This window comes from Lepidochelys kempii, chromosome 17, assembly GCF_965140285.1.
Source record: "Lepidochelys kempii isolate rLepKem1 chromosome 17, rLepKem1.hap1, whole genome shotgun sequence".
In the NCBI taxonomy this organism is placed as follows: Eukaryota; Metazoa; Chordata; order Testudines; family Cheloniidae; genus Lepidochelys; species Lepidochelys kempii.
The window spans coordinates 3022293-3046156 of NC_136396.1; the positions used below are offsets into that span (position 1 = coordinate 3022293).

At 65.1% G+C, this 23864-nt stretch overlaps 1 protein-coding gene across 4 annotated transcripts in view; it reads left to right on the forward strand.

The window, feature by feature from the left end:
* ABR (ABR activator of RhoGEF and GTPase) overlaps nt 1-23864 on the forward strand; it is a 103610-nt gene that overhangs the window by 39230 nt on the left and 40516 nt on the right. For 2 of the 4 annotated variants that reach the window (XM_073315149.2, XM_073315150.2), the window contains exons 2-4: nt 10800-10984; nt 20672-20776; nt 22233-22418. In XM_073315149.2, coding sequence (XP_073171250.1) covers nt 10800-10984; nt 20672-20776; nt 22233-22418 — 476 coding nt within the window. Of the gene's footprint in view, nt 1-4522; nt 4566-10799; nt 10985-17195; nt 17642-20671; nt 20777-22232; nt 22419-23864 lie in introns of those variants that run through there. The other 2 variants (XM_073315152.2, XM_073315151.2) reach the window with 2 other exon arrangements.

The window sequence follows — 23864 nt, forward strand, 5'->3', positions numbered from 1 at the left end:
GCTACTGTGCCTGGCCGGCCCCGCAGAGCCGGAGCTGTGAGTTCTTCCTGGCCCCTGTAGGCAGCCCGCCTGCGGCCTTGAAGCATGAGGAGCGGAGCCAGAGGCCTCTCCGCAGTTCTGCTGGGGGCCTGCGGCTGAATCCCTTGGCCGCCGTGGAGCTCGGAGTGGAGCCCGCAGGAGGGCCTGGCGCTGGGCAGGAAGGACCAGTAACCTTGTGGGGGACAGTGTGGTGGTGATGTGGAGGACAGAGAGAGGACGCTGCCTAGAGGTGGCACACAGTGGGTGGGGTGCCTGGCCAGGGGCTCTGGAGGAGGTGGGTTGGGTGCTTTGAGTGGCATTGCCTGGCTGTATAATTCATATGGTGCACTGCCCGTCAGACCCCAGCCCAGGGTGCTCACCACCGTGACACGCAGCAAATCAAAGCACACCCGAGCTACTGAGGCTGGAATTCAGATGAGCAGGGCACAGGCAGGGCCTCCAGGAGTGAATGGTGGAGCAGGGGGTGGGCCTGGGGGCGAACAGCAGGGTGCAGGCTGGGCGTGCAAGAGCGAATGGGGGAGCAGGGTGTGGGCATGGGCTGCATGGGAGTGAATGGCAGGGCAGGGGGTGCATGGGGCAAATGTCAGGGCAGGTGCAGGCATGAGGGGCGAATGACAGGGTAGGTGTGGGCAGGGGGTGCACGAGGTGAATGGCGGGGCAGGTATAGGCAGGATGTGGGCCTGGGGGCCAATGGCAGGGCAGGTGCAGGCGGGGGGCTAAAGGCGGGCAGGTCGGGTGGGGGGGGCAATGGCGGGGCATGTGTGGGCGGGGGGTGCATGAGGTGAGTGGCGGGGTAGGTGCAGGCAGGATGCAGGCCTGGGGGCCAATGGCGGGGCAGGTGTGGGCAGGGGAGCAGTGGCGGGGCAGGTGTGGGCACAGCAAAGGAGGTGAACGTTAATAATTTTCACTCTCGATCCAGTGACCTGAATGTACTTTATAACGTGGTGTCTGTCTGGAGACAGGCGCAGAGCGGTTAAGAAGGTCCCCACCACGGTCAGACCCCAGGGTCCCCACCAGGGTCAGAAGTGGTTCCGGACTGTGTGTGCCCCGACCGGCTGAGCACCCCTCGTGCCTTGCTGAGGCCCCCCAGCGAGAGCCCTGGCAGACCCAGCACTAGATCAGACCCAGCGTCCATGGGGGCTGCCTTACGGAAGCTGTGCCTGCAGCCCCTGGCTGGAGGCTGGCTTTGGTTCCCTGGCTCTGGATGTGGGCCCTGCTCTGAGCCCTTGTCTGCACTGGCTAACCTGCCGGAGGTGTGCAGATGGCAGAGGTACTTGGTCCCATGCGGAAATAGCCCCGCCCCGAAGTAAGCAGGAGGTGTCTGGCGTTCACAATGTACATGGACGTACAAGTTGCCCCTGAGTGTCCAAGCCTCTGTGCAGCGAGTTGAAGAGGCTCTGCCTGGATCTGTGGCCTGGCATGAACTGGAGAGCAGGGCCACGCTGCCCTCTCCTGGTCTGTGTGCAAGCAGGTGGCGGATGTGCCCATCCAGGAGGGAGGAGGGCTGCTGGGCACAGAGGGAGTTGGAGCAGTGGTCTCTCTGCCAGCGTCACAGCTGGCTCGGGGCTCAGGAGTGAGCTAAGCTGGGTGGATTAGACCCTCGGGCTGAGCTTGGCGTGACTGGCGATCCTGGCTGAGGGAAGGGGAAGCCAGGCCTGGCCGGGGAGAGATGCTGTGATGGGTGCCCTGCACCCAGCTGGCTCGGGGCTCAGGAGTGAGCTAAGCTGGGTGGATTAGACCCTCGGGCTGAGCTTGGCGTGACTGGCGATCCTGGCTGAGGGAAGGGGAAGCCAGGCCTGGCCGGGGAGAGATGCTGTGATGGGTGCCCTGCACCCAGCTGGCTGCTTTGCCTTGGCTAGCCCCCATATCAGGAGTGTGAAGATCCCTTAGCCCTGTCCAGGGCAGCGTGTGGCTTGCTGTACGTCACTGGGGATCTGCTTTGGTGTTTGTCTAGGGGCCTCAGGAGCCAGTGCCAAGGCTGTGGTTGGTGAGGCGTGTTTCAGAGCCTGCTGGCATGGCTCCAGGCTCCGGCACTGTCAGACCCGCTCAGGCTGCATCTCTCTGTGGTTCGTGCCAGCACTGAGCGCATTCCAGCGTGGCAGGAGCCGGGGTGCCCCGGCACCGGGGGCATGGGAGGGAATGCACCAGAGCTGGTAACTGTATGATGGGCCCTTTGGAAGGAAGCCAGGCCCGGGGGGACTCCTGCAGCAGCGTTGGGGTGGTGTGTTCTCCCCCTCAGGCCTGGGCTGGGTTCTGCAGCCTCCCTCGGGCACAGCAGAACCACAGCAGCCCTGCCCAGACATGGGGTCTGGGCCACCTCGTGCCCCATTAGCAGTTAGTTTCCATCTGGGCCCGGGGCGCAGAACGCAGCAATAGGCCCGATGGTCTGTGTGTCTCTCCGGTGGGGCAAGGGTGTGAGGGTGTCGGGCTGCCTGCCTAGCCGAGCAGCTGGACGCTAGTTCCTTCCTCCCAACTTGCGGGTGGTTCTGCTGGAGACTCTGCTGCGGGTCTGGCCCAGGCGGTGACGGGCGCTTTGGGGACTTGCTGCTTCATCTGGCTGAGGCGGTGGTTAGGTGACAGGATTTAAGCTCCGTTGGGTGGGTCTCTCCTTTGGGAAGGTCGCCTGGCCCAGGCCTTGGGTGATGCCAGGGAGCCAAAGTGGCTCCCTTTAGTCCAGCACAAAAGGCCTGGCCCCACCATAGCTGAGCCCTGGGGGGCTGTTCCTGGGCCTGTAGGCTCCAAGGCAGGTTCTGGGTTCTGCTCGCCCAGACGCCCCTTCGCTTGGGAGTGGGCACTGGGCCCACCGGCCTGGCTGAGCCTCTGCAAAGATTTCGCAGGACACAGATCCAGGAAACGGCTTCAGATTGGTGGGTCCTAGCCACAATAAAGGGCTACATGAGCGTTCTGGTGCATCCCCCTTGCCCCAGATTCCTCAGTGGGGCCTTTCTCCTCCCTCTCCGCCTTTGCACTAGAGAACATCACCCCCTGGCTCTCAGGGCCCATCTGCCCAGCCCTCCAACTCCCAAGCAGGAGAGGCAGGGAGAGCTCCCGGGGGCAGCCTGGAGTGCGGAGGAAAGACGCCGACTGGCTGCTCTGCCCAGCAAGCCTGAGCAGCAGAGGGCCCTTGTGTAGCAGACTGGGGACCAGGCAGGAACAGGCTGCAAAGGGAGGGGCGCCACCCCTGATGGGGCGCTAGACCTGAGCAATGCCTCGCCCATCCCTGCGGCAGCCAGCTGGCGAGATCTCCCAGCACGGCATGAGGGCCAGCGAAGAGGAGCCGTTGTCAGTGCTGCTGGGGGCTCTGGAATGACCCGGGTTTTGCGGGGCTGCCAGGATCCAGTTTCCCCAGCCCCGTCCTCCTGCGGGATCCTTTGGCCCAGGTGTGCTGGGGAGCACTGTCCCACGCTGACAGGCTTGCTTTGGGCGTCCCGCCCATGCCAGGGCTTTGCCAGCGCCTGCCCCTGGTGCCTGTGAGTGGGGAGGAGAGCTGGCCTGGATGGAGGGAGCAGTGGTGAAGGCGGAAGGAAGGAGAAGGTTAATGAGCTGCTTCCGTTGCAGGCAGGGTCAGTTTAACAGGCACCACTGGGCCCCCAGCGGTTAATCCACAGGGGGAGAGAAGGGAAGAAATAAACCTCAGTGGCAATCCTGCAGCCAGTCCCCATCCCAGATGGGTCACTTCCCACTGCGGGGGAAAGCAGGGCTGTCTTTATTCAGGGCTCTGCCGGGGCTGGCAAAGGAGGCCCTGCGGGAGGGCAGTCGCTGCCCCCTCATCCCGGGTTTGGATTTGTCTGGAGCTAGAGCTGGGCCCACGCGGCAGAGCCTAGATCTTAAGGTCCCCTGCTGGTCCTGGGATGGAGCTGCCACCTGTGGGTCTGGACTGGCACAGCCGGGTCCCTGTGCCAAGGCATTTCAGGCCAGCCTCACTCCTGCCTCATTCGGCTCCCTCCCGCCCTGGGCTGCCTTCGGCTGAGGCAACAGGGCCAGTCCGCAGCGCGCCGGGGAGAGGGAGCATGTCTCACAGGCTGGCGACGCTGGGGACCAGTGGGGCCAAGGGCTCCTCGTCCCGTCCCGTCTGTGTCTCCCCAGGGGCGTGGTCGCTCCACCGGCCAGCTCCCCAGCCTGGTCTCCCCTCGCCCTGGCCAGGCTGCAGGCATACTCTCCTTGGAGCCAGTCCCCAGGCTGCACGTGGAGGGAGGGAAGTGACCCCGAGGACTGTTCCTGGCCCTTGCCGTGCTGGCCCTGTTAGCCGCCCGCTCTCCCCAGGCTCCCCCAGGCAGGCGAGTGCGTGGTCACAGCCATGGAGATGCTTAGTGAAGTGGAAGGATGGGCAGAGCGTTGGTGCAGCAGGCTCCGGGAGCCGCAGCCAGCTGTCAGCCAGGCTGTAGCCGAGGGCTCTGGGGGCTGGCGAGGAAGAGCATTGGGGCCCTGCATGGAGGGGTGCCCGGGCTGGGCCAGCAGCGAGCCAGGAATCCCCGGACTGCGCCTAACCTGTCTCTAGTGGAGGAGGAGGAAGGCAGCGGTTGCAGGTGTGTGTTCCCCAGAGGCGGCGTGCGCTCCCCCTGCCCGAACGCAGGCAGCTCTCAGGAAAGGCCCAGGACACAAATAATGCGGAAGGGGGGCTGCTGTTTGGGTTTGAGGGGCATCAGCAGAGGGGGATGGGGAGAGCCTGAAGACGGGGAGCCCGGGCTGGGGTGACGGGGGCTGTGGGTCGGCGCTGGCAGAGCTGGGGAGCCCGGGCCGGGGTGACGGGGGCTGCGGGTCGGCGCTGGCAGAGCTGGGGGGAGCCCGGGCCGGGGTGACGGGGGCTGCGGGTCGGCGCTGGCAGAGCTGGGGGGAGCCCGGGCCGGGGTGACGGGGGCTGCGGGTCGGTGCTGGCAGACCTGGGGGGGAGCCCGGGCCGGGGTGACGGGGGCTGCGGGTCGGCGCTGGCAGAGCTGGGGGGGAGCCCGGGCCGGGGTGATGGGGGCTGCGGGTCGGCGCTGGCAGACCTGCGGGGGAGCCCGGGCCGGGGTGACGGGGGCTGCCGGTCGGCGCTGGCAGACCGGGGGGGAGCCCGGGCCGGGGTGACGGGGGCAGCGGGTCGGCGCTGGCAGAGCTGGGGGGGAGCCCGGGCCGGGGTGACGGGGGCTGCGGTCGGTGCTGAGGCGCTGGCAGAGGTGAGGGGAAGTGGCAGTGAGATCACCCAGCATCTCCCTTTGCTGTTCCTGTGAGTTCCCGTCCTCGGACATGTGCAGCGGAGGGGCTCCCAAGCCCTCCCGTCTCTTTCCCGTTGCTGGAGGTGGCCCGGCGCCAGGCTGTGGGGAGGGCGATGTGACCACGGTGCGGCTGGCTTTCAAGCCGCTCTCCCCATGCTGCGGCAGTGCTGGACTCAGGCTGTGCTCCGGGGGCCCCACAAACCCAGGGCGGCTGGCCTCTCTCTGGGCTGCAGGCAGGGGTGCAGGGGCCTGGGGCGCAGCAGATAAGGAATTCCAGGCCCAGGAATTAGAGCTGGGGATTTGCAATGTGTGTGTTTGGGGCACTCTCGGAGATGGCACAAGTTCTTCCCGCTGGGCCCCGGCACTCCAGGGCCTCTCGCCTGGCCTGGGGACGCATGTGACCCTGCTGCCCCCTGCCCCACACGCCCCTCCCCGGCCGCCCCTCCCTGGCAGTAGCACTTGACATGTGCCTGGCAATGGGGCATAGTGTCTTAGCTGTTGGGTTTAATTTGCATTCCTGGTGCAGTAAGGAGGGCAGCTGGCGGGGCTGTAGGGGAGCCAGGAACGTGCCTTCCTCCGTGCAGACCTCACTGCATGGGACTCGTCCTCGGAGAAGTGCTCTGGGAGAGCCCAGATACTGCGCCCTGGTGCACGGGGGCTTCTCTGCCCTGTCGGTGGGGCTGATGAAATATTAACTGCTGTGGCTGGCATGTGGCTGGTGCCCTGGGGGCACGGGCTATGAGTGGCTGCTAATCATGGGGTCGGTTTCTTTCCTGCCCAGTGGCTCCAGGGGGCTTTTCGGGGGAAGAAGCTGCTGCAGAGCCCCATGCCGGAGGGCATGGGAAGAGCTGGGAGAGGTGGGATGGCATTGCCTCTTGCCCTGGGCTCGGGCTGCAGCCCGATAGCCGGGGTGCTGGCACCCTTGCCGGCGGCTCGGCCCCCAGCTCAGCGGTCCCTGCTATGGGGCAGGCTGGGGTCGTGACATTGCGGCCCCCAGGCCGGCTGGGAGGGAGCGCCTCTCTCGCCGAGCCCAGCCCCTGCTCCCGCTCCGGTGTCCGCGGGCCGAGTCGCCCTGGGGGGCGCCTGACCCCGGTGTTGTGCTGGCTGAAAGCCGGGGCCGCACTGAGGTGGGCTGTGGGGTGGGGTGATGCTGGCTCCGTTGCCCCTTTGCCCCCCCCCCCGCCCTGCCCGGCCCGTGGGACGGAGCAGGGGAGAGCGCAAGGCCCCTTCCCCCATCCCTGCGGCCGTGGGAGGCTGAGCTGGCAGCCGGCAGGATTGTGCAGGAGCCTGTTGCCATGGCGATGGCACGGGCCTCACGCCGCGGGCCCTGCAGCCGCTGCGGAGGCGGGAGCTGGGGACTCGGGCGCGCGCCAGCCTGGCCCGGTTGGAGCAGGGCTGGCGCTAGGGGCTGGCACCCCCGGCTCTAGGAGAAGCTGCCAGCAGCAGCTGGTGGAGGTGGGCATGAGCTAGGGGCCGTGAGATCTGCCGGCTGATCCGTGCCCAGCTGCCCTGGGACTGGCTGGCAGAGATGTCTTGGCTCGTCTGGCTCTGCGGACTCCACGTGGGCCTGAGGGGAGCAGGGGGAGCCAGAGAGGGGCAGGAAAGGACGCAGGGTGGGGTGCAAAGGTCCTGGGTTGAGAGACACCTGCAGAGCTGTCTGGGGGGGACCCCAGGGCTGGGCTACCAGGGGCTGCAGGTCAGGAGTGAGGGGCACCAGCAGAGCTGTGGGGGCAGGGCTGGGCTAGCAGGGGCTGCGGGTCGGGATTGGGGGGCACTGGCAGAGCTGGGCTGGCGGTGGAAGCCCAGGGCTGGGCTAGCAGGGGCTGTGGGTTTTGATTGGGGGTCACCAGCAGAGCTGTGGGAGGGGGGCCCAGGGCTGGGCTAGCAGGGGCTGGGGTTGGGTTTGGGGGTCACCAGCAGAGCTGTGGGAGGGGGGCCCAGGCTTGGAAAGGAGAAGGTAGAGCTGTGGCTCCACCCCCATGCTCTGGGCTGTTGCTCTAAAATTCACCCAAACTCCTTAAACAAGGAATCAGAAGTGAATCAAACCCCCCCCCCCCGCAAAGTGAGAGGAGTCCCCCGCTTGTCCCCACAAGTGGGGATGTGCTAATGTAACGTGCTAGAGCATTGTGTATATAACCCGGGTGGATTCCCCGGGGCTGTGCGCGTGCGAGCCGTGTGCGCGTGCGAGCCACGTGCATGCAGAGGTGGGGAGGGAGGTGCGTAATGCAGCGTAAAGTACCCCCCTCCTCCCCATGCGCCACGCAGCCAGTGGGATCTCCCACCTCTCGTGCCATGTCCGGCAGTCTGGGAGGCAGCGCGTGTGTGGGTGCGATGGAGGGAACCCCGTGCTAATGAGGGTGACTCAGGAGCATGCGCTCGGCTGCTTGTCCCAGCTGCTCCCTCGACAGCCTGCCGCAGCGCTGCCAGCAGCCGGGGCCGGCGCCTGGCCTGCTGCTCCCAGGAGCAGGGAGGGCTCCCTGCTGGAGCGTGCTAATGAGGTGGGAACCTGGGCTGCCAGGCTGTGGCTGCATGCACACACGCGTGTGTGTGTGTGTGTCCACGCACGGACACACGCGCCTTTCCAGGGCCACAGGAGCCAGACCCAGCAGGACGAGCCCAGCGGGGACCCTTCTGCGTCTGAGCGATGGGGGCTGGGCTGCCCGGCGGTGACCACGCTGGGTTGCTTGCTGAGCTGTGATGGGGTCAGTTACGGGTTCGCTCTGTGCCGTGCTGTGTCCCACCCAGGCCCGTTCTGAATGGCTCCAGCACTGGCCTCCCATCCCCTGGCATGGGGACATGATTCCCCAGGCTAACGGGCCCAGCAATGTCCCTTGTTCCTGGCCCTCTTCCCTCCCTGGCTCATGCTCACAGGGTCTGACTCTGGAGGGCTTTAAAATCCTCTTGGATTTAAAGATTTATCAGCTTGAAATATTAAATTGCAATGAAATATTAACTGCAGCTAAGCATCGTGCTGTGGGGCTTCAGTGAGCCAGCTTCGCACGAGGGCTCTGGGCCAGGCACACGCAGTGCAGGGGGCTGTGTGTGTGTGGTGGGGGCTCTCTGCCTCTGCCCGGCTTTGCATGGGGGTGCTGGGCCGGGCACACTCAGTGCAGTGGGCCGGGGGGGCTCTAGCCCCCACCTGCCTTTGCGTGGGGGCTCTGGGCTGGGCGCACTCAATGCAGGGGCTTGAGGGGGCACCCAGCCTCAGGCTTCAGGGTGCTGGGATCATTGTGGGGTCAGGAAGGGTGCCCACAGGGACCAGGCTGTGGGGTGGAGCAGAGGTCAGTGCAGGGTGCACACAGAGAAGGCATTTGCTGTGACAGCGGGTGCTGGCTGGGGTGGGAACATGCCTCCAACTGGGGTGGCAGGGACTCACCATCTCTCATAGTGCCCGCCCGCCCCCTCCACCAGCCACTGGGTTGGGAGCTGCCCTGAGGGGCCAGGCCCAGCCTGGTCTCCCAGCGCAGAAAGCTCCCACTACAGCTGTCCCTGCTCCAAGAGGCTGGCACTCACCCCGGGAAGGGCCCCGTCGGCCTCACGCAGACCTGCCTGAGAGCAGCTCCCAGGGGCCAGGCCTGGGCTGGAGAGCCCCTGCCCCAAGCTCCTGGGGATCTGAGCCTTGGGCCCCCCAGCATTCACCTGCTGGCCAACCCCAACAGTCCAGCTTCCCTTTCCCCCCTGCCCTCTGGATCCCCCCACTCAGTGCCAGCCCCCAGCCCTCTGGATCCCACCCCCCCTTGGCACCAGACCCCTGCCCTCTACCCATCTCGGGGCTGCTGCATTTGGCTCTTCCCTCTGCTGAGGCCATTGCTATTTCCGTGGTAACCGGCCAGGCCCCCCCCCCACTCCCCCCAGCTCTGCAGCCTGTGGAGGATGAAGCCGAGTCTGGCTCCAACCCCTGGGCCTCCTTGCCCTCACCTGCAACAGAGGCAGTTCATTGCTCCCAGCCTGGCCCCGTCCCTCCGGCTGTAGCCTGTCAGTGATGAAGGGAGGGGGCGGCTGGGACAGGCAGGCCTGAGGTGGGGGGGCTCAGCGCTGCCTGAGAGAGTCCGGGGACAGAGAGTGAAGTGGTGGGGAGAACTGCCCCTGTGCTGCCTTTAGGGCTGGTAGCCCTGCGCCCTTCCCTGCCATTAACATCCTGCTGGAGCTGGACTGCTTTGCTCGCCCAGCGCCCCATAGCGAGCTGCTGCGCTGGGGGGCAAGTGTCGCTGAGGGCCACGACTCCCGGGCCTAGCAAGCTCTGCTGTTGGCGGGCTGGGAAGATGCCGTGCCCCCCCCCCAACCTTGAGCGCCGCGGGGACAATGACCTAGAGGGGAAACTGAGGCACGGAGAGGCGGAGTCGTGACTTACGCAAACCACCCAGCGGGTCGGTGGCAGAGCCCAGGAGTCCTGGCACCCAGGCCCACCCTCATTGCTGCTACTGAGGGTATAGGAATGAGGGGACAGATTCGCTTGGCACCTCTGCATGGGGCGGCAGGCTGCAGCGGAGTCCTCCCCTCGCATGGATCACTGGCTCCCTAGCCCCCTGCTGCTGCTCAGCCCTGCCCCTGCCCCTGCCCCTGCAGCAGGATGCCTGGCAGAGCCGGGTCCCTGCATCTCCGGGGCAGTACTCAGCTGTTAATTGTGTGTCAAGTGTGCCCGTGGGCTTGGCTGGGCAGAGCATGGCCAGGAGGGGACCAAGGGGGCCACGGTGGCTCGTTGCGCCGGGGAAGGGGCCACTGCTCCTCAGGGGTTAAAGAGCTGGCTGGGGGCTAGCCCTGGGGAGGGGGAAATGTGCGGGGAGGTGGTGCTCTCAGTGTATGTGTGTTCGTGACTCGTGGGGTGGCTGACTCTCCGGGGTGGAGGGGGCTGTGTGGCTGGCTGTCAGATACATGCAGACGTGCCAGGGAGCTGTTGACCCTTGGGGCAGAGGCGCTGAGGGGCCCCTCCAGCCCTGGCTGACCCCTCCCCGGGGCACAGTCTCTGCCACGTGCCTGACCGGAGCAGCCCTAAAATCAAGCCATGCAACGCCCGGGCCCTGCAGCCCTCCGCAGCCGGTGCCAATGCTGCCGGCTCCAGTGCAGTGGGGCACCCCGAGGCCAAGCGCCCACGCCCCTGCCCTGGCGGAGCTGGGAGAGGGCCTCTGCCCAGCTGCAGGGAGGGATGGGGGGGGCTGGTGGAAAAGGGTTTTTCCTATTAACCATCAGTCTCTGTCTCAGCACCCACCTTGTCCTGGTGCCACACACCCATTGGCTGCTGGAGTCAAAACAAGGGGGCGGAGCTAGGGAAGTGACCTCACCTATTGGGAGCCCCACCCCCAGCCCTATAAAAAGCAAGATGGTGCAGCAGGCAGGGAGAGTGCTGAGCTCTCAGCTCTCCCCAGTGGGGAGGAGTGCCCTGGGGGTAGACAGGTGTCTGATGGCTTAGCCCCTGGGTGCCATGCCTCTGGCCAGCCCCGTCTCCCACCTGGGGTCTGCTGCTGGATGGTGCCATGGCGGCGAGGGGCAGGCAGCCCCCGGTGCACTATGCCTCCCTGGGTGCCCTAGTGGCAGACACTCACCGGCCTCTCCTTGTTCTCCTGGCAGACTTCAACTACGGGGCGGAGGACTACGACGCGGAGGGGAATGAGGAGCCCAAGGTGCCACCGGAGGGCTCGGAGACCATGCCCTACATCGACGAGTCGCCCACCATGTCGCCGCAGCTCAGCGCCCGTGGCCAGGAGAGCGGGGATGGCGTCTCACCCACGCCCACCGACAGCCTGGGCACTGGGGTAGGTGGCCACGTGACAGTGCTGCTGGAACCTGGGGGGTCTCTGCCCAGCACGGGCGTGACACTGGTGACTGTGGGACCCGGTGTCGCTGGAGCTGGGATGGTTCCGTCCCCTGGCTCCCCCTTCCCTCCAATTCCCCCTTGACCACCTAGCTCAGCCCACTGTCCTTCTCCGCCTCTTCTGGCTTGAGAGGAGGGGCACTGAGCAGCCTGGCTGCTCCTTTGCTAGCATTTCTTCCCCCTCCCCCCAGTTTGGGGGTGAGCAGCACGGGCTGGGGCCTGGTGGTTCAGGGCAGGGCGAGTGTCCAGCTTCAGTCGGCTAGTGCCACGGTCGGTTCCTTCCTTGGTGCTTTGCTGTGGTGAAGGGCGAGGAGGGCTTGTCAAGAGGGCCATCCCCAGAGGGAGGAGCTGCTGCAGAGCTCCTAGGGCTGTCAACAGCCTGGCAGCCCTCCCCCTTGCTGACTGTGCACTGCAGCGTCCTGCCCAGGGGCCTGGCTGCTCTGCATGGGCCCTGCCCCTAAGAGGGGAGGGGTGTGGGGGTCTCTGGCCCATCATCCTCTCTCCTCCAGCCTGTGCCTGGTACAGGGCACCCAGCTTCTGCTCTCCACCCCAGAACCAGCTACATTTCAGTGCTATTCAGTGGCGCTCTGGGATTCTCTGCAGAGCTATGGAACAGCTCCTGGGGCCAGCAGGGGGTGGGGTGGAGTGGGAACCCCTCTCTGCCCCCCATCTTGCCTCAGTGGATAGTGACTCAGAGGCCCAGCCGCTGGGGAGGTGGGGGGGGGCAGTTACGCCTATTGGCTGGGCATGCTGGGGGTACAGGGCAGGGGTGCAGGGTAGTGGCCCCGTGCCCTCCTTTCCTGACCCCTGAAGTGCGATGTCAGGGCCTGGCGTGGGAGCCAGTGGAGTAGGGGTGGGGGGCTTCTGCTGCTGTGGCTGGAGCTGCTTGGGCAGGACCCTGGTGCCTCTTCCCGGCTCTGTGCTGCAGCCTGCAGCTCGCTGACTGGGCACAGCCGGCCCCTCTGATGGGCTGTGCACGCCATCTAGTGACGGAGGGAGGGACTGGGCCAGTTGAAGGCTTCTGGTAATTTTCAAGCAAGTGTCTTTGGGGCGGAACCTTTTTAAAGAGAGCCCTCCCTGGTCAGAGTATTAGGAAACCCCTCTCTGGGAATGGGAACCCCCGAGAAATGGGAAGGGTTGGCTGGGGGGGGGGCTCTTGCCATGCTCTGGGCAGCGCCAGTGTCTGGAAGGCTCAGGGGCGTGACGTGTATCTCCCCAAGCATTTCTGGGGGCTCCTGGCGAACAAGCCATGCAGCCTGCTTTCCCAGCTCCCTTGGTTCTGATACGCACCAACCCAGCACCTTCTCGGTGGCAGGTTTCTGGGTGGGTTGGAGGGCAAATGCCTGACGCTTTAGCATGAGCTGAGTGCGTGGAGGGGGTGAGAGGAAAGCCTTCCTGACCTTGCAGCAGTGGGGCCCCGTGTGCCTTGGAGCATGGGGCTTGTTCCTCAGGCCATGCTAGGCTGAGGGTAACAGTTTCTCGTGGCCGTGATGTGAGGTGCATGTGGCCAGAGAGGCCTGTGTACCAACTCTGGGACTCCTTGTTCAGGGCAAGGCAGTGCCAGGAAAGGGTGGGTTCTGCCTCATTGAAAGGGTTACGGTCTAATCCCTGAAGGAACAGGAGTGAATGCGAACACGTGGCTTCCTCCCACCCCCCCGGCCTGGTGGGGCTGAGATGCCAAGCTGGGTGGAGGACCTAGAAAGATGGGGGAGCCCCTGGGCAGGCAACAGGCCCCAAACTGCCCAGCTGCAGAAGAAGGGAAAGGCAGATGGCAGCATGTGCCAAGGGGCAGCAGGAATGAGCTGGATTGAATCCAACCCAGCCCCTGCCTGCCTGGGGTCTTGATGCCAGCTGTGGATCTCCGAGCTCGGCCTTCCCCCGCCAGGTGGCATCAGTGAGCAGGGACCTGTGGCTGGTTAATGATGTCTCCGAAGTGTGGGTGCATCCACTTTCCTAGTATGGGGGGAATGTGGTGTCGCTCTGGGCCTGGATCATCTCTTCCCCCCCCCCCCGGGGCTGCCCCTCGGCAGGACCCCCGGCATTGCCCTGCGTTACTGCCCGTAGATGGGCATGGTGCCTTCGTCCTCTTCCTTCCCCACGCGGCTTATGGACTGACGCCAGTGCCCTGTGAGAAAGTCCTGGAGGGGGACCGCCCTGGGGGCTGTGGCTAGCAAGCCGGGGCGGGCAGGCCCGGGTAGCACCGCCATAGCCAGTGAATGCAGGAAGCAGGCAGCTGGACATGTGTGGGCAGGGGCAGTCTCTTCGATCTGCTGGCACTGCCCAATAGCATCAGGAGCTGGCTGTTTGCGGGGGGGGGGGGCAGCAGCTTGAGCGCTGCAGAGCCTGGGCGTGGCTGGGTACAGGAGCTGGCTTGTGCTGTGCCGGGCCTGACTGGGGGCAGCTATCTAGCTGCTGGGCCTGGGTGTCTCAGGACAAAGCCTCAGGCTGTTCCCTCTCCCAAGGGTGCCCTGCCCCCACACTGGATGGCCACCCTGGGACCTTGTGCCTGGTTACAGCCAAGGGAAGGGTCCCTGGCCCAGCCCCTGGGCAGAGCTGCTGCCTGCCTGGCATGGCTGCTGCACAAGGGGTGCATGCTCCGGCCCTGATCCTGTGGCTGGCCCCAAGGGGTTGGGGGTAAGGGCAGGGGCATGCTGCATGGCAGTGCCCTGGCATCTTCCTGTGTCCAGCATATGGTGCCATGGGTGCCCACAGAGCCCTAGCCTGTAGGGTGCACATGCACTGGAGAGATGCTCCCACGGGTGCCCTGCTCTCCTGGCAGCTATGCTGCTGGCCCCTCCTACCCCAGGGGCATCCAGCAGGGTCTGCCCCTCCCCAGCTGCTGCAAGGGAGAGCCCAGCCAGGGCTGGAGTTTCTGCCACGCACTCCCTCCTCAGCTGTCCCGGAGCTAATGGGATTTGGAGATGCTGGGGCTCCAGCATTGGCTCTGCCTTCAATCCCATTATCTGTGGCCGGGCAGTTCCAGGCTAAGCCGAGTGCCCTTTGGACGCAGCGGCTGGTGGCTTTAACCCTTCGCAGCTGCCTCCCCAGCGTCAGAATCGGGGCCTGCCTGCTGGCTGGGATCTGCCAATGAGAGGCAGCTGGCTTGTGCTCAGCTTCTCCTCTTCCCACGTGGGCTCAGCTCAAGTGAGTGCTGGCAGCTGCAGAAGGGGGACCCGAGGGCCCCTGTCCATGGGGCTCAGCTGAGAGCCCTTGGGCTGGTGGCGCTCTGGATGCGGGGCTGCAATTTGGGGCTGAAAGGGGTTTCCAGGGGGGCTGGGGACTTGCAGCCAGCGCTGGTGGAGGGGGCTGTGAACAGGCCCCTGGGCCCTGTCCTGAGCGCGTGGCTGTTTCCCGCGCTGGAGCGGCATGGGGAGCAGGCAGGCATTGCTGCTGGGCCATAGCCTCCCGCCCTGGGGCCGCCTCCTCTCACCGGGCATGTGAGGCGTGGGCTGGGCTGCTGCACCGGGAAAGGTGGGGGGCTGTGGTTCTGGGTGAGAATCCCCCACATCAGACCATCCCCTCACTGACTCCCCCCCCACCCCTGGCCCTCTCTGAACTCTGTGCACAGGGGTCTGTCCTGGGGCACCTCTGCTCCCTAGGGCTGAAGCGTGGTCCTGGCTCTTACCCACGTCAGGACATGGGCGGGCACGGGCTCTGGAAACCCCCAGTGCCTCCTGGTTGGTCCCTACCCCGGCACTGGGGTCCTGGCAGCTGCAGGAAGCGGTGGAGGAAGACAATAAGGCTGGCACATGCAAAGCAGGTCAACCTCAGCTTCCCCTTTCCCTGGAGTTGGGGGCAGGTGGAGGCAGCTATTCCAACAGTGAAGCTCCCTCCCCGCGTCCTTAGCTTGCAGGGGGCCCTGGGAGCCTCCAGCCACTGCTCCACTCCTTGACAAGCCCCATCCTGCTCCCCCTCATCTGTTCCCGGCGGCCAGCTCAGGCCCGGTGCGCCCAGGCCATGCGGGAGACTGCCCCCGTCCAGTCTTTTCAATCAGGAGTCCCTGGCACTGGTGTTACATTCATAGAATCATAGAATATCAGGGTTGGAAGGGACCCCAGAAGGTCATCTAGTCCAACCCCCTGCTCGAAGCAGGACCAATTCCCAGTTAAATCATCCCAGCCAGGGCTTTGTCAAGCCTGACCTTAAAAACCTCTAAGGAAGGAGATTCTACCACTTCCCTAGGTAACGCATTCCAGTGTTTCACCACCCTCTTAGTGAAAAAGTTTTTCCTAATATCCAATCTAAACCTCCCCCACTGCAACTTGAGACCATTACTCCTCGTTCTGTCATCTGCTACCATTGAGAACAGTCTAGAGCCATCCTCTTTGGAACCACCTCTCAGGTAGTTGAAAGCAGCTATCAAATCCCCCCTCATTCTTCTCTTCTGCAGGCTAAACAATCCCAGCTCCCTCAGCCTCTCCTCGTAACTCATGTGTTCCAGTCCCCTAATCATTTTTGTTGCCCTTCGCTGGACTCTCTCCAATTTATCCACATCCTTCTTGAAGTGTGGGGCCCAAAATTGGACACAGTACTCCAGATGAGGCCTCACCAATGTCGAATAGAGGGGAACGATCACGTCCCTCGATCTGCTCGCTATGCCCCTACTTATACATCCCAAAATGCCATTGGCCTTCTTGGCAACAAGGGCACACTGCTGACTCATATCCAGCTTCTCGTCCACTGTCACCCCTAGGTCCTTTTCTGCAGAACTGCTGCCTAGCCATTCGGTCCCTAGTCTGTAGCTGTGCATTGGGTTCTTCCGTCCTAAGTGCAGGACCTTGCACTTATCCTTATTGAACCTCATCAGATTTCTTTTGGCCCAATCCTCCAATTTGTCTAGGTCCTTCTGTATCCTATCCCTCCCCTCCAGCGTATCTACCACTCCTCCCAGTTTAGTATCATCCGCAAATTTGCTGAGAGTGCAAGCCACACCATCCTCCAGATCATTTATGAAGATATTGAACAAAACTGGCCCCAGGACCGACCCTTGGGGTACTCCACTTGATACCAGCTGCCAACTAGACATGGAGCCATTGATCACTACCCGTTGAGCCCGACAATCTAGCCAGCTTTCTACCCACCTTATAGTGGGTAGAAAGTCTATAGTCTACATTCACTGCCCCCAGCCAGCATGATCCTCGCGCTGCCAGTTTCAGCCCTGGGCGGGGGCTGGATGACATTTGAGCGCTCAGGAAGGCACAAGAGGTGGATTTGGTATCCAGGAGGCAGCTGTGTCTCTTTCTTCCTGTTGGGCAGGGGCAGAGGGCTCAGGCCTCAGCGGCTGAACTCCTTGCTCCCCATCCCAGGATCTGCCACAACATCCAGCAGGGGTGCAGGGCTGCGTCAGCTTGGCTGGTGGCTGAGCCGTTCCACACTGATCACATCATTGGGGTCCAGAGTCAACACCCTGCTGGAAGGAATGGAGGGGTACCAGGGCTGGGTTTGCGAGGCTCCTTCCCTGGCTGTGAGGGCTGGCCAGGCATGTTCTGGGCCAGAGCTCTGCTGTAAATTTACCCAGCTACCCAATCCCATCCTGCCCAGCACTTGCCTCCAGGCTGCATACGAGGCCTGATCCCCTCTAGGGGGAGGTCTCCGGGTGACCCTCTCCCAGCCCCGTCCCATCCTGTACGATCCCCGCTGCCAGGCCCTGGAATTCCTTCCCGGACTCCCTTGTGCCGGGAGGCAGCCGCTGCTCTTGGGGCTCAGTGCAGAGCCAGGTGACCAGCTAGGGGCACTGCAGAGGTGCCATGCAGCGGGACCAGGGAGCTCTGCCAAGACTGTGCCCAGGAGTGGGGGTGGAGGAGAGAGCCCCTGGGCGGGGCCGGTGGGACGGTGCCGTGGGCTCCGGGGCAGGGGCCCTCGCCAGGCAGCGGCCAATGCTGGGGTGTGACTGTCCATCGCCCCTTAGCCTGGGCTGTGTGTGGCTCGAGGCTGGCCCTGAGGAATTGTGTGAGCAGAGTGCTTGGAGCCTGACTTCCCTGCCTGGACGCTGCTCGCTTGTCCCGTTGTGGCTGTGGCAGGTCACCGGGGAGAAGCTGGTTCCCCAAACGCTCCTGCGCGCGGCGCTGGCCACACGCCAGGGAGCACCCCCCCTCCCCCCCCTCCTGAGGCAAGACGTTCATTTCCTGTGCATTGCTAGGCGGGGCTGGCTGGAGGAGCGCAGACGGCAGGGGCCGGGAAGGGGTTAAGCAAGCCGGAGCAGCCTGTGCCGGGCTGGCCCCTCGCCCTGTGCTGACAGCCCTGGCGTTTCCGCAGCCTTGTGCAGGCTCAGGGCTGCCTGGAACGTGGTTTCCTCTCCGCTCTGGGAAGCCTGGGGCCAAGCTGCCCTGGCTGGCGCAGGCAGGACTCCCGTAATGGCTCCTTTGAGCAGCAGGCTGTGGCCAGCTCACAGGGCTGAATCGGGCCCAGCTGGCCTGCTGGCGTAGGCCTGTCTGGAGCTGTGGGCTGTGCCCTCTGGCCTCCTGCCACTCTGCGGGCCATGGAGGAGGAAGAGGAGGCCATAGGGTATCTGGACAAAATCCTGGAGGATGAAGAAGATTCGGAGCCAGGCACCCCCACCAGCCCAGGCCCGGGGTGTACCTTCCTGGCCTCCAAGAAGGTGGGCACACATCCGCCTGGGGAGGAGAGGGGGGCTGGGCTGGGGGGGGTGTCAGCTTGTGTCACTGTGCCTGTGGGCAGAGCTGGGGGCTCCTGGCACCTCTGTGGTGGGTGCTGGGCTCTGTGGCATTGAGCCCTAACCCGGGGGGGCTGCCCCAGTCACTGGGATGTAGGTTGGAGGGACAGGCAGCGAAGTGCCCTCCTCTAACAGGGCCATGTCTCCTGCCGGGGGGAGCAAGCTGGGCAGAGCAGTGAGGTGTACCTGGGGCCGAGGCTGGGGGGCAGGGCAGGGAGCCTGGCCTGGTGACACCAGTGCTTGTCCTGGCCTCCCTCAGAGGGTGGTGATTAGGGCTCCGATGACTGGGGGAGGGGGACAGATTCCGTCCCTGGCTACAGGGCTGCCCTGCAGTACGAGCCCAGCCAAGCCCTGGTGCCAGTGGACCCAGCAGCCCTTCCCCTTGGCAGGACGCGTTGGACGGCACAAAGGGGCTGCTGGCTCTGCAGGGCCCTGGGGCTACAGCCTTGGCCTCTGTGCACCGGGGGGCTGGGGCCATGCACTGGCTGAGGAGCTGGAGGTCTCTGCGTACCCGGGTAGCAGTGTCTCCACTCAGCCACACAGGCCTCTTGCTGCCTGCTCTGGAGAGGCACTGGGCCAGCTCCTGCTCCGAGCCCCTGGCTCTGCCACGGATGTGCTGTGTGGCCTTGGGCATGTCCCCAGGTGCTGGCTGCTGCCCTCAGTAAAGCAGAGCCAGAACTGCTGGTCTCAGGGCTGGGGGCTCACAGGGGACAGCCGGGGGCTCTGGGACTTGCAGGCCCTGGACCTACCTATGCAGCAGGGGCAGCCCCCGCTCGCCGTTCCACTCCTCCTGTGCCCCCGAGAGGATGGCAGGGCCCAGTGCTACGGCCTGTGGGAGGTAGTGCCCCGGCCGGGCTTCCCAGACAGGCTTCGTGGGGCAGGGCCTGTGCTGGAGCCCAGAGCCGAGGCTGGTGCTCGCCTGCTCTGCCCTGGCATGGGCAGCAGGGCTGGGGCTGCCCCAGAGAAGCAGGACCAGCCTGTGACTAGTCAGTGGCTAAAAACCCACAAGAAACGGTTCTGGCCTCGCCCGGCTCCTGCCTTAAAGGCCCAGGGCTTGTCTGGGGAGGGGCTGAGGGCACTGGGCACAGTCGGGGGCAATGGGGATCGGCCTGCTGGGAGACAGGCCTAGAAGAGGTGCCTGGAAGTGATCCAGGCCCGTCCACTGGGGCCTGATTTTCCCCCCACCAGGTGCTGGGTCCCCCCTGGCCAGAGGGAGCAGAGGGTGCCGTGTGGTGGGGGAGGAGTATCTGGCTATCAGCAAATGGAGCTTCCTCCTTACCAGCAGGGCAGTGAGGCTCGCAGCCCCCACCTCACAGAACAGGGGAACTCCCTCCCCCATGGCCGGGGAGACGGCTTCAGGACTGGGGGGAGGGGGGGATGGTGGCCCTGGGCCAGCTCCAGGAAGGTTAGCACTTCCTGCCCATGGCTTCCAGTGGTGCTAGCCACGTCCCATGTCACAACAGCAGCCGCTGGTGCCCACCCAGGGCAGGGTTGGGCCCCAGTCCTTGCCGGGCTGGGCGTGCAGCCGTCCGTCCAGGCTCAGGGTGTTGAGGTGGGCCAGCTTCATGGGCCCCTCTGCCTGCAGGGCACTGACTGATGTGAGGGGGTCTGTGGCCTCGTGGGGGAGGCTGCATGGCCAGGGGCTCCCAGGCACCTCCTGGGAAGGGTCTGCCTTGGTGCCGAATGCTGGATCCAGCCGGGAGGGGGGTCGCTGAGTCCTCACCAGCTGAGCCCTGGAAATCGCCAGTGTTGCAAACCCTCCAGAGCGGCCCCTGCAGCAACCCTGCCTCATGCTGGGGCTGGGCTATGGGCTGCAGCCCCCTCTGTAAAGAGCCAGGGGCCCTGAGGATCTCCAAGCATGGGGCGTGCGGGGTAGGGAGCTGTTGACTACAGGGCGGGGCTGAGATGCAGCCACTTCTGCTTTGCATGTGGCCACGCATGCGCTGCCAATCCAGGCCAGACTGGTCCCACTGCCCACCCTGCGTTTGGCCCGGACACCTGGGTTAGCACCCATGAGCCAGGGGGAGGCTCTTCAGATCTTCCCGCACAGGGTCTTAGCTCTGGAAAGTGGCACTGGGAGCCACTGGCACTGGGAGCGACCCTGGCTTCATGCTGAACTGCGCCCAGCCCCTGAGAAATCCCTTGCCCAGCCTGGCTCTGCGTAGCCAGGGGCCCTTGGCTCTGGGGCTGAGGGGGCTGGCTGGTGCTGCTGCCATGGCTGCTTGCCCCCTTGGACCCATGGGGGAGTGCGCTGCCCGGGCTCAGAGCCCTGGGGGGAGCTGGAGCCTGGTTGAGGAGGCCGTAGAGCGGGGCAGAGGGCGCTGGCTTGGGTGGAGCGTTAGGTTCCTGGGCTGCTGTTGTCCCCAGGGCCTGGGGGCACATGGGGCTGCTGAAGCCAGGAGGCTGGCCACCAGAAGCTGCCCTGGGGTAGCCCAGCTCCTGTACTGAGGCACTCCCACCCCTCGGACAGTGGGCCGTGCGCAGGGCGAGTGTCAGAGGGGAGACGGGTAGGACTGCGACCTGGCCCGAGGATGGGATCCCTGCTGGAGTGCCGGCCTGGGTGTGAGCAGGGGGAGCCAGGGAAAGGGTGGCGCTGGTACAGGGCCAAGGGAGGCGGGGTTCGGTTGGCAGCTGGCCCAGTCCCTGCAATGAACATAATGTACCTGGCGGCTGTGGGCCTCGCCCTGGAGGGAGGGCCAATATCTGAGACCGCAGGAGCCCCAGCAACGGAGCTGGGATCCTGCCAACTGAGGAGGAGGGAGGACAGCAAAGCCAGCTCTGCCCTGGGCTTCCCACCGCGCCCAAGGCTGATGCTGCTCCCCTGGCACCAGGCTCTGCCATGCATCTCCCTGGCCACGCCAGCCTCCCTCCCTGCGGAGAGCCCCTCCCCTGGGAGCGGATCCTGGGGGTTCCTCTTGCAGCACCTAGACCCTGACGTCCCTTGTTGTCATGCAGGGCGAGCGGGATGCCGGGAAGGGGCTGGAGATGCGGAAGTTGGTGCTCTCGGGCTTCCTGGCCAGCGAGGAGATCTACATCAACCAGCTGGAGGCGCTGCTGCTGGTGAGTACGGCCCAGCGGGCGCCGGTCCCCTCTGCCAGGGCTAGCCCCCGGTACTGAGCCCTGCGCTTCCGGGTGCGAGGCTATGCCCTCCCGGGGTCTCTCCCCTGCTGCATCAGGAATCTGGGCAGTGGGGCTCCAGCGCCCCCTATGGGAAGCGGGCGTTCGGCTGGCTGGAGACCTGCCCCAGCTCCCTTCAGAACAGGGAGCATCCCTGCTGCGGGGTGCGTCTCTAACGTTAGCCCCACTCGCAATGGGAGCCAGCCCGGGCAGCCTCTCCGCCCCTCGTGGGAAGCAGGGTGGGCGGCTGAGGGTGCCACTACCTCGGAGGTGGGGGACCTGAGTAGCAGCAGTTCGGGTGGAGAAGGACGAGTCCCTCTGAGGCTGGGGTGGGTGCAGGTCTCTGTCCCCTCCTGGCTGCTGGGGTCAGAGCTGCTAATGCAAACGCGTCCTGCCCGCCCCCTGCCCAGGGGCTGGGATGCCTGGCCAGGCATGTAACTCCTGCATCTGTGGGATGGGGGCTGACCCATAGGTGCCCGTTCCCCACTGCCACCTGCGGAGCGAGGGCTGACGTACGCTGGGGCCAGACGTCTCTCCACATCGCACCCTGTGCCTGGCCTGGCTGTCCCTTTCCTGGGCCCTCCTGCACCTCCTGGTGGCGCTGCCCTGGCACCCGGTCCTTCCCCTGTGAGCCCGCTGCCCTTGGGTTGCGCAATAGGCAGGGCTGTCAGGGTCCTGCCTTCCCCTTCCCAGCACAATGGGGAAGTCTGTGCGGACACGCAAACCGAAACTGCCGTCTGCAGCCCCCACACGGCATGGCGCGGGCAGCGTCCCCACACCGCGGGGCCTGGAGCCCCCTTCTCCTGCTCCCAGCTGGGTCCACGCCAGCCTTGGCTAGAAAGGGCTTCTGCAGATCTGTGAGAGGAGGGATGGCTGGATCCTGACCCACCCCCCCACCCCCGCTAGCCCAGCCTTGGGCTCCCCCACCGACTCTGCCTGTGCCCCTCACTCCCGACCTGCAGCCTCGCTGGCTGTTCCAGCTTGAGGAGTTTCCTGCTCTGAGATCACACACTGAGTGGCTCTTCCCCCATCCCAGGGCAACATGGGGCTTGACCCTGGCAAACTCTCCTCACCTAGCTTGACCCAAACTTGCAGGCAAGTGCCAGAACTGAACATTGACCCCTTGTTTCCCATGGGCCTAGGACCCACAGGGGGTGGCCTCCTGGGATGCAACACCCCGGCTGGAGCAGGCTGCACTACATGGTGGGACCTGTAGTTCTCAGGGGCTGCCCCCCTGGCCTGGCCTGAGAAGGGTGGCTCTCGGCTGTCCCATGTCATGCCAGTCAGGGGGCCCTCAAGCTCCTGTCTGGCTCTGCTCCGACCCCTTGGCAGGCACCGAGCCTGGCCTGTCTCTGTGGCAGGTTCCTGCTCTAATGCTGGCTTCCCCTGCTCGCCGCAGCCTATGAAGCCCCTGAAGGCCACGGCCACCACCTCCCAGCCTGTCCTCACCATCCAGCAGATCGAGACCATCTTCTATAAGATCCAGGACATCTACGAGATCCACAAGGAGTTTTACGACAGCCTCTGCCCCAAGGTGCAGCAGTGGGAGAGCAAGGTCGCCCTGGGGCACCTCTTCCAGAAGCTGGTAAGCTCTGCTCCCCTGCAGGTGGCTGGGCATGGCTGGGATCTGGGGCGTTGGCCCTGGGGTGGGGGCAGGGCTTGTCTTCTGGCTCCTCGCCTGCTCGCTGCCAGGAGAAGGGAGGGATTGAGCTGAGTCCAAGGTGTTCTTCCCAGGTGCAAGCCTAGGCTGGAGGGGGAGTGGCAGAGCTCTGTGTGGGGCAGTCCTGGGTTGGAATGGCCGGGGGTGGCTCCTGGGGAGACCAGGGCTGGGACTGCAGGGGGCTGCAGGTCCCACACAATCTGCAGGCTCCCCTCCTGCTCCCTGGTGCCGGGGAGCCGAGTGGGGCTGTGGGCTCTGGCTGGGCTGTCCCAGGGCAGTTTGGAAGACCAGGGACCAGGCTTTGAGAGTCTCTGGAGCAGCAGCAGGTGGCTGCAAACCCCTCTGGATAGGGGTCTGGGCCCCACGGAGCCGGGTGGCTGTTGCGACAGCTCACACCAAGTTGGGCCATGTGCAGGCTGCAGTCGCTGCTCCGATCCCACGCGGGCTCGCACCCTGGGTGTGCTCAGCAGCAGCCCCCCTGAGTGAGGCTGATGGAGCCTGCGGGGCTGAGGGCTTGGGACCGTTTCTCTCTGGTCTGTCTCCTTCCAGCACCCCAGAGACAGGCAAAGCCCCTGAGCTTGGAGATGAGCAGGGCTGGGTTATGGCAATCCAGGCTCCCTGTGGCTCCACCCCCGGCTTGGCACTGCACAGAGCCCATGCCCAGAGAACAACAGGCCCCCTTGGCTCCCCGGGGGCAGAGTGGGCGATTCTCTCCTGTCCCACGGCGCCTTGGACAGGAGCAGGTGGGGGCCCGGGACGGCGGAGTTGGGCGTTAACAGCATGGCTATGCCGGTTACGCTGGCAGCGGGGGCGCGCTTCCCTCTTCAGAGCTGGTGGCACAAGGTCTCAGCAGACTCGGGCAGATATCGCTGTGCCAGTTACGTGGGGCTCACGGGTCCCACCTTACTTCCTGACTGCAAAGGGCCAGGAACTGATCTCTCTGTGCTTGCTGCGAGGCCTGGCTCCAGGAGCTGGGGCCTGGGAAGCCTTAATCTGCTCTGAGTGGCTGCTGCTAGCTAGGTGAGAGGGCTGCCAGGCCCTGGCACAGGGGGAGGGCCGTGCAGACACTCCTGGGAAGCAGATTGCTCCAGGTTCCCTGTTTGCTTCGTAGGCTCATGCAGCAGCAAGCGCCTGCTCTCAGGGGAGCTTGGCGGGCTGGTGTGCCGGGGGTTGGTTGGTTAGTGGCTGTGCTGGGGAAGCTTCCTTCTACCTGCGCCCTCGGCTCCCTGCCCTGTGGGGAGCCCCCTGTACCCGCTGCTGTGGGGTGGGGCTGGGAGAACGTCCCTGTGCCGGGGAGGCTGGTTCCTGGCCCCTGGCAATCTGCTCTCGCCCAGCACGGCCTGGGCACCTTCTCCCAGCTCCCTGTGCCCA